At 49.8% G+C, this 17,705-nt stretch overlaps 1 protein-coding gene across 4 annotated transcripts in view; it reads left to right on the forward strand.

Moving 5' to 3' along the window:
- BTBD2 (BTB domain containing 2) overlaps positions 1-15,989 on the forward strand; it is a 26,371-nt gene extending 10,382 nt beyond the window's left edge. The window contains exons 3-10 of one of the 4 annotated variants that reach the window (XM_082206548.1): positions 1,370-1,526; positions 2,305-2,410; positions 4,353-4,550; positions 8,883-9,075; positions 10,688-10,775; positions 11,463-11,609; positions 11,972-12,060; positions 13,951-15,989. In XM_082206548.1, the coding sequence (XP_082062674.1) occupies positions 1,370-1,526; positions 2,305-2,410; positions 4,353-4,550; positions 8,883-9,075; positions 10,688-10,775; positions 11,463-11,609; positions 11,972-12,060; positions 13,951-13,993 (1,021 nt within the window). In that variant the 3' untranslated portion in view covers positions 13,994-15,989. The remainder of the gene's footprint in view (positions 1-1,369; positions 1,527-2,304; positions 2,411-4,352; positions 4,551-8,882; positions 9,076-10,687; positions 10,776-11,462; positions 11,610-11,971; positions 12,061-13,950) is intronic. The other 3 variants (XM_082206547.1, XM_082206546.1, XM_082206549.1) reach the window with 3 other exon arrangements.
- The last annotated feature ends 1,716 nt before the right edge of the window (positions 15,990-17,705 follow it).

Consider the following 17,705-nt stretch of genomic DNA (forward strand, 5'->3'; position numbering starts at 1 on the left):
CCCTCTTCCATGCAACAGCCCTGCAGATATTTGAAGATGGCCATCGTATCTCCTCTCAGTCTCCTCTTTTCCAAACTAAAGCTCTCTCAACCGTTCCTGACAAGAGAAGCTCCCTGATTCATCCCATGGCACCTGCAGCCAGGGGGTGAGGAAAAGACCCTGAGTCTGAAATCCTGGAGAGCTTCCAGTCAGTGTAGACAATACTAAGTTAGACAGAACCAGCCTCCTGACTCGGTATGAGGTAGCTTCCTGGTTTACTAGAACGGAGATTTTTGTGGGTGAGAGAGTTTTAATGAACATTTCAGCTCCAACGTTTTTGGCTGCAGTCCACAAGGAGTTTGTTTTATTTCATTTATTGTTTATTTCTGCAGTTTGTCGGTCCTCCTTTGTCATGTCGACCTGACCCCCTAGGGCAGTTTCCAACAGTTCACTAAGTACAATAAACACCTAAAGATGTAACAGTTGTTAAAAGCAATCCAACTAATAAAACAAGCGTAGGCATAAAAGCAAATAAGATTAAGTTACTCCCAGGGGGTGGATTGTGTGTGTGTGTGTGTGTGTGTGTGTGTTTGTGTAGCTCGTGGAAACCAAGCTTTTAAATAACCCATGGAAAGCCAGACTAAATCAAGTGAATATACTTCTTAAAAACAAACAAAAGTTGAAGGTCCAGGTTTGTTTGAGATGCAGCATGGTGTAGTGGGTTAGAGTGCCAAACTCGGTCTGAAGAGAGCCATGCACAAATTGCATCACACCCTTAGTCACAAAGCTTACCAGGTGCAGTTTGAGTAAGTCACTACCTCTCAGGCTAACATTATCCTCACACCCAACCTTGAACATTGAAATGGAGGAGGAGTACAGTATTATGCTCTTTGGAAGCAGCCATTATTATTATTATTATTATTATTATTATTATTATTATTATTATTATTATTATTATTACCCCACCCCTATGGTTGGGTCTCCCCAGCCACTCTAGGCAGCTTCCAGCACATACAAAAACATAACAAAACAAGCTATAAATGTTATTTAGCAAGTGCGCATACCTGCCCTGCCCAGCCTACCATGCTCTCCACTCAGAGAGGTCCATCTTTAATTTTTAAAAAGAGGTTTCTAGTCCTCCTTGTGCCTGAAAATTGCAAGAAAGAGGAGGCAGACACTCCCAGGCGTCTGGTGGTGTGCTATGACTGGGCTGCTGCTGAGCCAGGTGCAAAATGGAGACCCCCCCCCCCAATCTCCCATTTATGGGCACAAGAGAACCTTTCATACCTAACAGCTAACTTATTCCATGCTAGTGCTGTATCTTAAGTCAAAATCCTTGTTTTTAATTGCAGCAGTGCTTTCTTCCTGCCCTCCCTGCTCTCACTCCTAGGTTTCTCTATTCTGATGAGGTTCAGATAGGGCCAGAGACCGTGATGACGACCCTTTACACCGCTAAGAAGTACGCTGTCCCCGCGCTCGAAGCCCACTGTGTGGAGTTTCTCAAGAAGAACCTCAGGGCAGATAACGCCTTCATGCTCTTAACGCAGGTATGCTTGCACACAGGAGGTTCTGTGCTGGCAGAGGCTGTTGCGAGTGGTGGTCCCAACTGATCTGGAGGGCGTTGGAAAAGGTGGTGTAGGCCGTGCCGGCTAGCCTCAGCTGCCCCCCAGTTCTTTGCTGAGACAATGCCTTTCAAACTCTATGGGGAAAGGTTCGTTGGGAACTTCTTAGTTCAGAGAATATAATGTCAATTATTATTATTTTATTATTTATACCCTGCTCATCTGGCTGGGTTGCCCCAGCCACTCTGGGCGGCTTCAGACACATATGAAAACATAGTAAAACATCAAACATTAAAAACTTCCCAATACAGGGCTGCCTTCAGGTGTCTTTTAAAAATTGTGTAGTTCTTTATCTCCTTGACATCTGATGGGAGGGGCTGTTCCACAGGGTGGGTGCCACCACTGAGAAGGTCCTCTTGCTTGGGTTCCCTGTGACTTCACTTCTCGCAGTGAGAGAACCCCCAGAAGACCCTCAGAGGAGGACCTCAGTGTCTTGGCTGAGTGATGGGGGTAGAGACTCTCTTTCAGGTATACCGGGCCGAGGCTATTTAGGGCTTTAAAGGTCAGCACCAACACTTTGAATTGTGCTTGGAAACGGACTAGGAGGCATTGAAGATCCTTTAGGGCCAGAGTTATATGGTCCCGGCGGCCGCTCCCAGTCATCAGTCTAGCTGCTGCCCTCCATAGAGTTACCCCCTCCACACACATTTTAATTAACCTTGTATATTTTTATTTCACTTGCTGGCTGATGGCTGTCTTTCAGGCCAGACTCTTCGATGAGCCCCAGCTGGCAAGCCTTTGCCTGGAAAACATAGATAAGAACACATCTGACGCCATCAACGCAGAAGGCTTCACAGATATTGACCTTGGTGAGTTGTCTACTTTGCAGGCTCGGTGGGGATCGTAACGTCAGTCGGTTGCTTGGATAATTCTCTGTACTGCTTGGGTTCTGGCTTCCTGGAGGGCTGGAATTGAGCCTGTGTGAATAAAGGAAAAGGCAGGGGACGCTGTACTATTCACAGAACGCTCCTTGAGCATTTTCAAATTCATGATATGGGTTTTTATTATTAAAAAAAAGAGACACACACACCAACCCCCAAGTTGCTAGTCCCTATGACTGCAAAATATGCTGCCAGACAGTTCCTGCAACACCCAGCAGGGAGAAGTAGCAGAATCAGACTTCCAGCAAAGGGGAGGGAGTTTTTGCTGTGCCCCTGGGCAGATGTGCATAATTACAAATCTGATTCCTGCAGATTGGCACAGCAGTTCATGGTTGTTGTGTTGTGTGCTGGTGTGTGTGCATTTGCTGTTTTGGATACAAGCCTTTGAGGGTCCCAAGTTGATCCCAGAAACAACTGATTGAGGCTGTGCCAATTTGCGTCGTGAGCTGAAGCGCCCCATTGGGCTGCCGGTGGGGAAACTCGGCATGATTGAATGCTCCAGCGTACAATATGTTGTTTTAAGATATTCCTGCACATAGAAAGTTTGTGCATCAAGGGTTTTGGCCTTGCCATATCCCTACACCCTACTTTTCTATGTGTATTGTGTGTCTTGTTTATTATTTATTTTAAATGCATGCAGGAGCATTTAAGCATGCAAGTTTGAAGCAAAACGACACATAAGCCAGGAGACAAGCCTCATTGGTCGGTATTTTGTGTCCCAGCTAAGTCGGTCTCTGCGTCAGGCGGCAGAGAGGACATTCTGTCCTTCCGTCTTCCACCAGCCGAATGCCACAATGCCCATTGTCTGGCACACACAGGGTGCTTGCCAACAGAGGTCTCGTTTGTGCTGCTACATTCCTCCGAAGCCTCGCAGGAGGAAAAGGGCGAGTGGGAACAGGGCAGGGCAGCCAACAGTAGCAGCGGGGGCTGGCTTGCCCCACGTGCGGCCTTCCTTCTTCCGTCACGGCGTACCTCTGCATACGTGCAGAGACTGATCCGTGCAGATTTGAGCCCTGATTCTTCATCTGTGGCAGCTGCTTTGGGGGAAAGTTCTGGTCTTCTTGGCAAGGAGATCAGATTGAGAGAGCCAAGCTCCCCGCTAGAACAGCCAGCCTTTGCTGTGTCGGGAGTGTTGCTGCTGCAACTCTCTGAGCTTCCTGTCCCACTGACCTGGTGATACTTCAGCTTCACCCAACAAGGTGCTTAACTTGTTAGCTTGGGTGTCCCAGGGTGTTGCCGTACTACAACTCCCATTGTCCATAGCCAGCTCAGGGATGGCAGGAATCTTACCCCCAGTGGGGTTTTGGGACTGGTCTGGAGAGTACGTGCTCAGGTCTGAGCACTGAGGTTGACAGGACCTGGCCTTTGCCCTCACGTGAGAGCTGTTTTGCCCCAGAATTCTCTGCGACTCAGAGCAGTTGGCTCAGTTTGTGAAACTTTCCTCAAAGCTGCCTTTCAGAAACCAGTGAACCTCCCAGGTTCCTTCCTTTCCTGGATGAAATGTCAATGAAAACAGCTCCATGCCGTCCCCGTTTGCCCTAATGTGTGGATAAGGGAGCCTGTGACCCTTCAGGGGGTGCCAGCTCCCAGAAGCCCCAGCGTTGTCAGTGGTCGGGATGATGGGAGCTGGAGTCCCACCAGCATCTTAGATGTTGCAAGAAAGAAATAGCATTCCTTCTGTGTGCAAGAAATGGGAACATGCCTCTTCTCAGATTAGGGATGAGGAACAACCGTGAGCTGGCAGCTGGTGTGGGTGACAGAAATAGCTGCCCAGCAACATTGTGGAGAGCTGTGGCTGCCCCTCTTCCCTGCCCTCAAGCCCTATATCGCCGGGGCCTGCAGCTGACGCCCCACTCTCCTTGCCCGACAGATACACTGGTGGCTGTCCTGGAGAGGGACACCCTTGGCATCCGCGAGGTGCGCCTCTTCAACGCGGTGGTCCGGTGGTCAGAGGCCGAGTGCCAGCGGCAGCAGCTGCAGGTGGTCCCAGAAAACAAGCGGAAAACTCTAGGCAAAGCCCTCTCCCTCATCCGCTTCCCCTTGATGACCATCGAGGAGTTCGCAGCGGGTAAGCGGGGAGCCCTTCTTGAAATCCAGGGGGGTCTGGAGACTTAGCAACTGAATGTCACAGGACCCTAAGCGGCTGTGTATCCCAAGTCCAGGGTGTCCGCCCTGGAGCCCTTTCAAGCCCTGCCCAGGATTGAACCCGGGACTTTCTGTTACTGAAGAGCGGAGTCCCCTTTTGGACCACTCGAGGGAGTATCATAGCTGAATAAAGCTGCAAGCAGGATTCAAAATATAAGCAGCAGAAGGGAAAGACGCCGATTGCAATAGTGGAAATAACTGTGGGGTGTAAATGTGTCACGTAATGCAGCAGAAAAAAAGGGTGGGAACAAAAACATCATGGAGTTAAGGGTTAAGGAAAATAAGTATTAAAGTTGGAAGTTTTTTTAAAAAAAATATCTGAAATTTAATAAAAAAGTAATATAAAAAAGAGCCTGGGACATTCTGGAAAGCAGGTGCTCTACTGCCAAACTCTAGGGTCCTTCCCCTAAATTTAAATTAAGATTCTAGTCCTCATGGTCATCCATAAAAGGCCAGCTTAAACAGGAACAGAGGTAGCTGCCTTTTGCCGAATTAGACCTTTGGCCCATCTAACTCAATATTGTCTACACTGACTGACAGTGGCTCTCCAGGGATTTGGGCAGGAAGTCCTTCTCAGACCTACCTGGGGGAGCCTTCGGGGATTGAACCTTCTGCATGCAGACAGGGTGCTTGCTCTCTTTCACAGAGCAATGGCTAGTCCTGAGTCGCCCTGTGGATTATTTCACTGGAAGCTGTTTTGGCCCACTCCCCTTCTCCCCAAAGCTGCTTGCGAATAAATACAAGCCATTAAAATGAATGCGCAGAGTTACGTGTGCTGCCAGCTCGCGCAGCCCCACAAATGCCTCCTGGGAACAAAGAGGCACTTTTGCCGCTCGCTGTGGAGGGCAAATATCGAGGGGGAAGCCAGGCAGTGATGTGGAGCAGAAAATATTCCTCTGCTGCCGCCGTTTTTTCCCCATGGGAAAATTCAGTTTCTAAAAAAACGGATTAGTAACACAATGGAAACTACAGTAGTCAAACTGGTTAGTTTCCATGTTATAATGAACGGCATCTTTTAAAGATCTCTTGCAGGCTTCTCATGAACACCTGGTTGGCCCAGCGGGGGGGCAGGAGGCTGAATCAGGTCCCAACTGATTTTGAGGCAGCGCCGGGAAGTTTTCCAATTTATTCCCGCCCTCCCCTTGAAAACCCACATCAGTGGGGCTGGCTCTGGAGGGCAGCTTGAGGTGCTGTGACAGAGGGGCTCGGGATGCTTGCAAGAACCAGAGGGTTCAGCGGATTGGGTGTAGCGCCCCCTTCTCTCTCTCTCTCTCTCTCTCTCCCTCCCTCCCCCCCACCCACCCCCCAGTCCCTGGTTGTTGATACAAGTTCATTGACTGGTTCATCAGCAAAAGTGAAAGGGTTTGTGGCTGGAACATGTAGGAATGTGTAGGACAGTTGGTGTTGATAACTCCCAGCGTTGCAGTTTTGATCCCCTCATGGTCCCTTCCAGATCTGCGATTCTGTTGTTCTATTTATTGCATCTACATCCCACATTTTCTCCCAAGAAGCGCATGCTTCTCCCTCCTCCTCATTTAATCCCCACAGGGGATTAACTGCAAGGGAAGTTAGGCTGAGAAGCAGTTACTGGCTGCAAGATCGCTCTGTGAGCTTCATGGCCAAGCGGGAATTCGAACCCTGGTCTCCCAGATCTTATGCCACTAGACCACAGTGGCTGCTGCGAGGAAACTGTTAGCAAACCACAGTTCCCAGGATTACCTGGGGGAAATTGCGATGGTTCAGAGGACCCTTGAGCATTAGGTCCAGTCGTGGCTGACTCTGGGGTTGTGGCTCCCTCGCTTTAGTGGCCGAGGGAGCCGGCGTACAGCTTCTGGGTCATGTGGCCAGCATGGCAAAGCCGCTTCTGGCGAGCCAGAGCTGCGCACGGAAATGCCGTTTACCTTCCCGCTGGAGTGGTACCTATTTATCTACTTGCACTTTGACGTGCTTTCGAACTGCTAGGTGGGCAGGAGCAGGGACCGAGCAATGGGAGCTCACCCTGTCGCGGGGATTCGAACCGCCGACCTTTTGATCAGCAAGTCCTAGGCTCTGTGGTTTAACCCACAGCGCCACCCGTGTCCACAAAGTGGTATAAGAGTGCTGTAAATGTATATTGTGGATGCAGCACCCACTGCCTTGGTCCTGACCGGGTATTTTGCCAGCACGCGATGAGGCATCCTCAGCAGCCATTCTCCAGCCAAGCATTCACACACGCTACTTGGGGGCGGAGAAGGCAGCCTCTGCAGTCACAGTCTTTCTGAACAGACTAGCAGCTGTGCTGCTGCCACACCTTTCCCTCCAGAGCAAATATTTGCTGAAGGGCTTTGCGGCCAGGAACTGTTGGCAGCAGGCAAAAGCTGTGAAGCAACTGCCCCCCCAGGTGGTGGATTTTGGATAAAGTGTGAGAGTGTATGATGTGGGCAGGAGGACACTGTCCATCATAGAATCACAGAATGGTAGAGCTGGAAGGGACCCCCGAAAGGTCATCCAGCCCAGCCCCCTGGAGTGCAGGGATCTCAGCTCAAGCTTCTGGGACAGAGGGCCATTCCACCTCTGCGTTGAGGGGAAGGGCCGTTGCTCAGCAGCCGAGCGTCTCCAGGTGAGATGGGAATGCCCTCTGTCTGAAGCAAAGTTGGAAGGACATCGAATTCAGGGATGGATAAGGTCAAGGGTCACATGACCTGAGGCACATGACAGTGGTGGGCGGGGCCAGACGCTAGTGTCTGTGCATACTACTACTACTACTACTACGTTTATATGCCACCCATCTGACTGGGTTACCCCAGGCATTCTGGACAGTTTCCAGAAAATTAAAACACAGCGAAACATCACACATTTAAAACTTTTCCTATACAGAGCTGCCTTCAGATGTCTTCTAAAAGTCAGATAGTTGTTTATTTCTTTGACATCTGCTGGGAGGGCATTCCACACGAGGTGCCACCACCGAGAAGGCCCTCTGCCTGGTTCCCTTTAATCTCACTTCTCACAGTGAGGGAACCACCAGAAGACAGTCAAGTTGGACTTCAGTATCTGGGCTGGACGATGGGGGTAGAGACGCTCCTCCAGGGATACAGGGCCGTTTAGGGCTTTAAAGCTCAACACTTTCAGTTTCATTAGATGACCCCGATTTCTAGCAGTGCGGGAAAAGGAGAGGATCATTTCTCCTGTCCTTATTTTCTTCATGTCGTGTTTCAGCTTTGTAAGCTCTTTCCTAGAAACATGGTAGCAGTGAATTGTAGTTTTGGAGTGGAGAGATATTATTATTATTATTTATTATTATTATTAGTAGTAGTATATTGCCGTATGCCTGCAGGTCTCAGGGCAGTTACAACTATACTTGGATTTAGTTCCCCATAGCAATCTGCTCCGTGACCCTGAACAGTTGCCCAGACATGTTCTCCCTCTTCCTCTCTCGGGCAAGAACATCCTGAAGAGTCCTGCAGCTGGATCAGGGTGACAAGGGGTCCGCCTCATCCAGCCTCCTGTTCCCACATTGGCCAACCCCAGATGCCTCAAGGGGAGCCCTCAAGCAGGACCCAGGAGCAAGAGCAACTCTCCTCTTTCGTGATTCTCAAACCCTGGTATTTGGAGGGATTTACTTCCTCCGACAGTTGGGAGAGAGTATGGATGCCGGAGCTCATAGCCATGAATCGCCTTCTCTGTGAATATGTCTAATCCTCGTTTGAAGTCACCTGGCTTGGTGACCGTCCCTGCGCCTGGCAGGAGCAAATCCCACAGTTTAAACTGCACAATTAAACTGCAAAATTCCCCTCCTGAGTAACCTTGGCCGGATGTGACTTGGTTGTGACAATTCAATATTTTTACAGGTTTGTTTTTTTAAAAATGTAGTGCTTTATGTCTTGCGACTTGCTGTCATCTTAATCAATTATAGTCTAGTAATGATTTGTTGCAACCATTGAAGGTGATTATTTAGTGAGAGTTTGAGAGTTAATTTTGCTGCGTAATATCATATTCCAAACGGATTATCGAACGTTACATTATTCAATAGAAGCTGTTTATTTTTCATTACGACCTGCTTGCATCGGACAGGGCTGCTATAAGCCGCGTGAGCTTCGTTGTGCATTTTGTCGTTTCTTCGGCTTGTAAATGGCCTCGTGCAATGTGGAAAGGCAGCGTACAAATTAAAAGCAAAATGAAATTAGAAGAACAAGGAAGGGACCAAGTAAAAAAGCCAGTAAACGTGGTATTGACGCTCACGCTGTCCTTGTTGATGTCTCCTGCTGCCTTTCCCCAGGGCCAGCTCAGTCGGGCATCTTGACCGACCGCGAAGTGGTCAGCCTGTTCCTGCACTTCACCGTCAACCCCAAGCCGCGGGTGGAGTTCATCGACCGCCCCCGCTGCTGCCTGCGTGGGAAGGAGTGCAGCATCAACCGCTTCCAGCAGGTGGAGAGCCGCTGGGGATACAGTGGGACCAGCGACCGGATCAGGTGGGACCTGGGGCCCTGACGCCACTCGCCTGCTCCCCAGCAGAGAGCCTTCTCCCGCGGCTTGTCCAGCTGGGTTGGGAGGGAGGCTTCTGCAACACTGGGAGCAGGCACCGGGGTTCCCCAGATCCTGGCGCCTTCCAGGCATTGCCAGACTACGACTCCCAGCAGTCAAGGGGGACGCGAGGCAGGAGTCCCAACGTCTGGAGCATCCGAGGTTCTCCATCCCGGATTTAAAAAGCAGCGTTTCCCTTAAGGTCCATAAATATCAACATCCTAGAGGTCCCGGGCCCTAAGAAAGTCAGATTAGCCTCAACTCAAAACTGGCCCCGGCCTGGTGGAAAGCCCTCTCTTATGAGACCAGGGCCCTGCAGGATCTGATTTCTTTCCGCAGGGCCTGTAAGACAGAGTTGCTCCGCCTGCCCTTTGGCTTGGAATCAACTTGATCCCCTTCCCCTCTTTCTTTTCTCCTTCTGTGATGCAACTCCTATTCACCTGGCTTTTTTCTGGCCCACGTAGGACCAGTCTGGATAGTTGGCCTTGGTGAAGACTTGACGTTTTCATCCCCAAAAAAGTTTTTGATTTGAATTCCTGCTGTAATGAGGCTGCATTTTAATGTTGTATTTTAATCTTGTTTTTAAGTTGTATTTCAATCAATTGTTTTTATACCAGTGTTTGCCGCCCTGGCTGGGGAGGGCGGGGTATAAATAAAATTTAATAGTAATAATAATACTGCAGGCAAGAGGTGAAAGAGCGCCTCTCCTGAGAACAGGGAATGCATCTTCTTAGACCAGGGGAGGGGAAACCTGTCGCCCTCAAGCCAGTGTTTGAAATTCGTGAGGCACACTTTGCACCTGGATATTGGCCATTTGGAACCAAGTGAAGATGCCTGGGCACTAGGATGGCTCCTGACATCTCCACCATCTGGGGATCTGGACCGTTTTCACACACTAAGGCTCCATCCTGTAGAATTCTATCAGTTATATTTTATCCGCCCAATTGGAATGAATTTCAGCAACCAAAATGCTTTTTTCTGTGCATCCTGAGCAGGAGCAGGGAACAGCGTTATAGCAAATTGTTGTCACTTGTCTTTGCTTCCCGCCCCCTGCCCTGCTCACAGTTGTGAATAATATCCCCACGTCCATGTCACCATTAGGGAAAAGAGGTCGGCATAGGCCAATATATATGTGGACTGTCCCTGGGTCAAGGGACTTTTCTTCTTTCAGTTCTCAAAGTTTTTAAGATAGCTCCGAACCAGCCAGATGTTTAACTGAGAATCCACAGTCAGTCCCTCATTTTAAAAACAAGACCTTATAGCTGTCTTCCTCAAAAATGGCAACTAGACATTCCGTTTTGGCGACTGTAACCTTGATTTAAGGAGCCTTTTGGCACTTGGCGTATATATCTGAGTTTCTAACACTGCCTCCATGAGTTGCTGGGTTCCTCCTTGCGTTGGCCCCCGGCCACCTTGGCTGCCGTGTCAGGGATGCTGCGAGCAGGCGTCTGGTATCATCTGCTAGACCCCCAAGCCCACCCACCCCAACCTTCGCTTGCCTGCATCCAGCAGGATTCTTCTGTGCTTGATCTTCTGTACTTTCCCTCTCCAACCCTCCAGGTTCTCTGTCAACAAAAGGATATTTATCGTCGGATTTGGGTTGTACGGATCCATCCACGGCCCAACAGATTATCAAGTAAATATACAGGTAGAGAACTCTCCAGGTTTTGACTTGGGGCAGGGGCGGGCGAGGTGGGGCAGGGACAAAGATCCGCGAAAGGGGCCAGGCAGGTGTACAGATAAAAGGGGGATCTGCTGAGAAAGAGAGGAAGGGAGAGGGGCGTAACTGGCTCCCATCTGCTTTTCCGTCCGTCCACCAACTGATGGTTGTTGAGGAACCCTGTGGTACCCAGGGATGGAAGGCAGTGGAGGGAAGTTTTCCCACTAACACTTTTTAGATGCTTGTTTTTGAAGAAGAGTGGGGCATCCTGTGGCTGAGTGGAAGATCCCATAGCAAAGGAAAAACCCTGGAAAATCCCGGGTGGGTTGACTTTTACTTTTAAAAATATTTCATCTTGTTAAAAACAACTGTGTGTGTCTGAGTGCATACTGCAGAGCAGAGAGCATTGGCGAGAGTTTCCAAAAGCTGTGGGTCTCCGGCTGCTTTTGGCCTAAAACTCCCATCCTCCCTAGCTAGCAGGATCCGTGGTCAGGGAATCGTAGTCCCAAAACAGCTGGAGGGCCAAGTCTGGGAATCCCAGGGCTTGGTGGACTCGGAGTTCTGGTTCCGTAGGCCAGGGAGAGGAGTTTACATCTTCATTTGCAGAGGTGTCGTGAGTTTAAAAGGTTTCCCTTTCTTTCTCTTTTTCTCTTTCTCCACTGCCTGCCCCCCCAGATTATTCACACCGACAGCAACACAATCCTTGGCCAGAATGACACCGGCTTCAGCTGCGATGGGTCTTCCAACACTTTCCGGGTCATGTTTAAAGAGCCCGTTGAGATCTTGCCCACTGTCAGCTACACAGCCTGTGCCACCTTGAAGGTAACTCTTCATGGGGGGCTGGGGGGGGAGAGATTTTTCTGCCCTTCAGGGAGAGTGTGCAAACATTCCCGGTCCTTTTATGTTTGGTTTTGAAGACTTGCTTTGTCCTGGCTTGGGAAGGTGAGGAGGAGGGGGACCGCCACAGTCCACCAAGGCTGGTCTTGTGGCTCACTAGCTGCCTGTCCCTTTATTTTATTTTAAAATTCCATTTATTATTCCATTTATATCCACATCTTTTGTACAAGCTTCTTGCTGCTCCTCTCCATTTTATCCTCACAACAGACCTGCAAGGTGGGTTTGGCTGAGAGACGGTGATGAGCCCCAAATCACCCATTTCTGTGGTTTTGTTCTTGTTTTCGTAGTCTTGGGCGAGTAGAATGGCAAATGGGCTCCTAACGGTGTTAGAAACTCGAATATATAAGCCAATCGCCAAAGGGTACCTTAAACTGAGGTATGTCTAGGTGCCTAACCCCCCCCCCGATGCTGTTTGTATAGTGGTAATGGTTGTTTTCATTTCATATCTATACCGCTTTATATTGTAAAGTAAAAATCCCAAAGCGGTTGACAACACATGAAAGCATCAAATAAAACATTCCAGAATAAAACAAATTCAAATTTCAAGGAAAATCTTTCAGATCCTTCTGTAAGTGACATTTTGCTTTCCGTCTATTTATTTATTTACCTACTTAATTTATAGAGCTTCCCCCTAGCAAAAGGGCTCTAGGAAGGCAGGGTGGCAGAGTGGTTAGAGTGTCAGACCTGGGAGATCAGGGTTCAAATCCCCACGCAGTCCTGAAGCTCCCTGGGCGACCCTGGAGTCAGTCCCAGCCTCTTAGCCCACCTCACAGGGTCATCGTAAGGATTAACATGGGGGGGGGTTAAAGCAGGCAATCCTTGGAGAAAAAGGTGGGAGTTAAATGCAAAAAAAATCAGCTCGTCTGCTGACCTTTAAGGAGGTCTTTAAGCAGAGGCTTGACAACCATATGTCAGGAGTGCTCTGATGGTGTTTCCTGCTTGGCAGGGGGTTGGACTCGATGGCCCTTGTGGTCTCTTCCAACTCTAGGATTCTATGATTCTATGACCTGCTGGAGGGGCAGCCAGGTGGAGATGTCAGTAGCCCACCTGGTGCCCAGAGATCTCCATAGGGTCGCAGCTGGACTTACGCCAGTCACAAAACGTGCCTGGGTAATTTCTAACAGTGGTTCCTAGATGTTCCCCCCTCCAACATGGGCCACCCTTTACAGCTAGTGGGCTGTTCAGCCCCAACATCAGACGCAGGTCTCTCTTGTGTGTGGGGTTGCCAGCCTTGTAATTGCTCAGGTCAAAATCGCAGCTGTGGAGCTCACTAACCTAAACGGCCTCGGTCCAGTATACCTGAAGGAGTGTCTCCACCTCCATCGTTCTGCCCAGACACTGAGGTCCAGCGCCGAGGGCCTTCTGGCGGTTTCCTCATTGCGAGAAGCCAAGTTACAGGGAACCAGGCAGAGGGCCTTCTCAGTAGTGGCACCCGCCCTGTGCAGCGCCCTCCCACCAGATGTCAAAGAGAAAAATAACTACCAAACTTTTAGAAGACATCTAAAGGCAGCCCTTTAAAGGGATGCGGGTGGCGCTGTGGGTAAAAGCCTCAGCGCCTAGGACTTGCCGATCGAAAGGTCGGCGGTTCGTATCCTGCAGCAGGGTGCGCTCCCGTCGTTCGGTCCCAGCACCTGCCAACCTAGCAGTTTGAAAGCACCTCCGGGTGCAAGTAGATAAATAGGGACCGCTTACTAGCGGGAAGGTAAATGGTGTTCTGTGTGCTGCGCTGGCTCGCGAGATGCAGCTTGTCGTGCTGGCCACGTGACCCGGAAGTGTCTCCGGACAGCGCTGGCTCCCGGCCTCTTGAGTGAGATGAGCGCACAACCCCAGAGTCTGTCAAGACTGGCCCGTACGGGCAGGGGTACCTTTACCTTTACCTTTAAAGGCAACCCTGTTTAGGGAAGCTTTTAATGTTTAATAGGTTATTGTATTTTAGTGTTTTGTTGGAAGCCGCCCAGAGTGGCTGGGGAAACCCAGCCAGATGGGCGGGGTATAAATAATAAATTATTATTATTATTATTATTATTATTATAACCTCAGCTTCGGGGGGCTTTAAAAAGAGGATTGGACAGATTTGTGCCAAGAAATCTATTGATGGCCTCGGAAAATGCCTCCGAAAACCCCAGGAGGGGAGATTTGCTCTTGTGCTTTTGAGTCCTGTGTGAGGGTTTATCCCTGGGGCCTCTGGTCGGCCACTGAGAGCAAGATGCTGGCCTGGGGCCTGACTGCAAGACTGCTTACATGCTCTCTCCCTTCTCTCTCCCAGGGCCCCGATTCCCACTACGGCACCAAAGGGCTCCGCAAAGTGATCCACGAGTCGCCGACGACGGGTGCCAAGACCTGCTTCACCTTCTGCTACGCCGCCGGCAACAACAACGGCACGTCCGTGGAGGACGGACAGATCCCCGAGATCATCTTCTACACATAGGGGCCGCCGCGGGGGGATAGCTCGCTGCCGGGCGGACGGCCACGTGCTGCCCCCCTCCTCCCGCCTCATCTCTCCCCCTTCATGCCACCCCTTGCGTGTCCTTCCCAGCTGAAACCGCAGGCTGTCCTCTGCCGTGCTGGCAGGAGGGCTGCTAGCCGGGGCTGGGGGCCCAGCGGGGCCGACACCGGGAGCCCACTGACGGGACGATTCGCTGGCCTGAGTCGGGGCCGGGAGAGCGGCTAGCAGTTCCTTCTGCCCAGGCCGGCAGCTCGGCTCTACCATTGCATCGTGAACGTAGCCGCTTCTACATCCAGCTGTTGCAGTGGGGAGGCGGAGGCAGACTCGCTCTTGCGGATGGACAATCCCTGCCCAAGGAAGCCCCCCTCTGTGCCAGGATCAGGCCAGACAGGGGGATGCGGCAAGGCAAGGAGGAAATGTGTTTCTGACGGCTTGTCACCTGGCAAGGCTTGACCCAGAACGCCCTTTCTGCAGGACCCTGGCCAACCCAGGCTGCTCCTGCCCTCGCCGGACAACTACCTTATCGTGTCACAGGACAGATTTTTTGGGGAGGGACTCGTCCCTGAACGCGAGGCAGTGAGGGTGATTCGCAGCCACAAAAAAACTTGCCTTGTTTGAAGAGTGGCTGAAGTCCCTGGACTCTGATCGTCAATATGTTGCTTGCTGCTGCTAATAATAATAATAATATAGTGCAACTCAACAATGCATTTTACTCTTCTACGGTCTCCTTTTGAGTTTGGTTCCCATTCACAAGCTGGTGCCGTGACTGATTTGCTCGTTTGGGGGTTGGTTTTCAGGCTGGGAGCCGTCTCGCTAGGGCTTCAATGAGCTGAGTTTCCTGAAAACCCAGCAGCCAAACAGAGGTTTAAGAATCCCCACCCCTAGAAAACCCTGGGCGTCTTGGTGACCTGGCAGAAATGCATCAAACCTAGGCGGCTTTTGTGCTAAAGGTGGGATCCCCACCAGCACTGATTGGACAGTTCATTTGCCCATCCCACCCCGTGAAATCTCCTGCCTTTGGAAACCTGTAAGCAACTTGCCTTGGGTACACCTGTCATCACCTGAACCCTAGCTGTGCTCGAAAGCTGGCGCTGCTGGGCTTCTTAAAAATAAATGCAAAAAGTTTCTTTGTGGTAGAGCACCCAGTGCAAGTCCCTATGTTTGTTACCTGCACTTGTGAGCCTCAATATGGCCAGTATGGATAATGGAGCCATTCCTCAGCTACAAGCTTCTCATCGGTGCAAAAGCCTTTGTGTGTCTCTGGCTTCTTGCGAAGAGTGCGCCAGTGCATGTTGCTGCAGAAGTGGCGCATCAATTTTGGAGGGGCTTTCGACTGCCTCCCCTCTTCATTTGCTCTCCACCCCCACCCCCCTTCTTGAGCTGTGTACATAGACGCCCCCCCAGTCTGTATATAGAGATCACTGAATAGGTTCCAAGCACAGCTACTGACTTTTTGGGTGGCTGAGTATCTTAAATTTAACTGCAGTTGCAGCCCTTCCCCCCCCCCATTGGAATCTCACTAATGCACCCTTCTTGGTTATAGGATGTGCTGGGAATGGTGGTGTTTGTTCACACCAGCCAAAGGCAGAATCCTGTCCAGTTGATGGTTCTTGGGCCCTGGTGTGAATCCTGCCCTTCACAAACTCGCTTGCCCACCATGCCTAGCCCTCAACCTCTTGGAAGGTCCGACGCGCCTGGAAATTTGCTCATGTTAAATAAGACAGAAATATAATGAATGTATCAGATGTGCTATATATACATATTATATATATATATATAATTTTCAGTGTTCACCCTGGTTTCTCTCTTTCTGATTTGTAAATAGGAAATACAATAAAAGGCAGGTTGTCTTTCAACAAGGGATTCTCTGATTTGAAAGGAGAAATGTAAAGTATTGCACTTGGGCATAAAAAATGAGAGGCACAAATACAAGATGGGGGACACCTGGCTTGAGAGCAGTACATGTGAAAAGGATCTAGGAGTCTTGGTTGACCACAGACTTGACATGAGCCAACAGTGTGACGCGGCAGCTAAAAAAGCCAATGCAATTCTGGGCTGCATCAATAGGAGTATAGCATCTAGATCAAGGGAAGTAATAGTGCCACTGTATTCTGCTCTGGTCAGACCTCACCTGGAGTATTGTGTCCAGTTCTGGGCACCACAGTTCAAGAAGGACACTGACAAACTGGAACGTGTCCAGAGGAGGGCAACCAAAATGGTCAAAGGCCTGGAAACGATGCCTTATGAGGAACGGCTAAGGGAGCTGGGCATGTTTAGCCTGGAGAAGAGGAGGTTAAGGGGTGATATGATAGCCATGTTCAAATATATAAAAGGATGTCACATAGAGGAGGGAGAAAGGTTGTTTTCTGCTGCTCCAGAGAAGCGGACACGGAGCAATGGCTCCAAACTACAAGAAAGAAGATTCCACCTAAACATGAGGAAGAACTTCCTGACAGTAAGAGCTGTTTGACAGTGGAATTTGCTGCCCAGGAGTGTGGTGGAGTCTCCTACTTTGGAGGTCTTTAAGCAGAGGCTTGACAACCATATGTCAGGAGTGCTCTGATGGGGTTTCCTGCTTGGCAGGGGGTTGGACTCGATGGCCCTTGTGGTCTCTTCCAACTCTATGATTCTATGAGAAAGGGGGCTGTATGCAAAAGCGGGAAAATTTTAAAACGCAGAGGGCGATTCTTTCGCAGACCAGGCCTGCTCCTTTGCGTATCAATAGGGAGAGGGAAACGTCATGCTGAATAGTTTGCCGCCTTCTCCTGCCACATATTTTGGACTACCAATGTCTGCACCCAGCACAGCAACTTAATAACTTCCTCTCCACTACTTGGGTTTCCCCAGTGCGGCTTTAAAGGTCGGTTGCATTTCCTGGCAAGCGACGGAAGACGTGTCCATTTCTTTTTTAAAAAAGGAAACCTCAGCCTCAAAAACTCCTAAGCCAGGTGGGCAGGGTATAAATACTGAAATGATTGTTTTAAAAAGTATTTTTTGCCGCATGTTTTTGCTTTGTCCTGTGACCTGGAAAGCATGATCCAGGATTTTGCGCACAGGCACTCCTACTCTTGCCACCCTGGAAGCAAAATAACGGTTCCTGCACATCTTGGTTGGTGGGGCTGAAGGTGCACTGCTCCCTGTCTTGATAGCTCTTAAAAACATGAGGAATCGACTGGAAACCGAAGAGATGAAAATGGTGTTTACGGAAAAATTGGAGGCCTTTTTTGGACTATCTCAAAAGTGTTATAGCGATATGAAATCATGAGGATTTGAAGGAGCAGCAGAAAAAATTGACAAGACATGGGTTAGTAACAAAAATCTAAGTGAATATATACTGTATGTGAAGTAAATTTGCTAAATCCTTTGAAGGGGATAGGAGTTTCACGGTAGTAGCTCACTTTCAGCATGGACTGCAAGGGAAATCCACTGTCAATGTCCAAAGCGGGCAAGCTTCAAGCTTGCAGGACCTAATCTTTGGGGTTTTTAAAAATCAAAACGTCTACCAACCAGCTTTTATGAACGTACAACGCGCACCAGGATCAATGGCCTCTCAGATACTTTTTTTAACAGCCAAG

Source organism: Podarcis vaucheri (assembly GCF_965113315.1).
Source record: "Podarcis vaucheri genome assembly, chromosome: 18".
NCBI lineage: Eukaryota > Metazoa > Chordata > Lepidosauria > Squamata > Lacertidae > Podarcis > Podarcis vaucheri.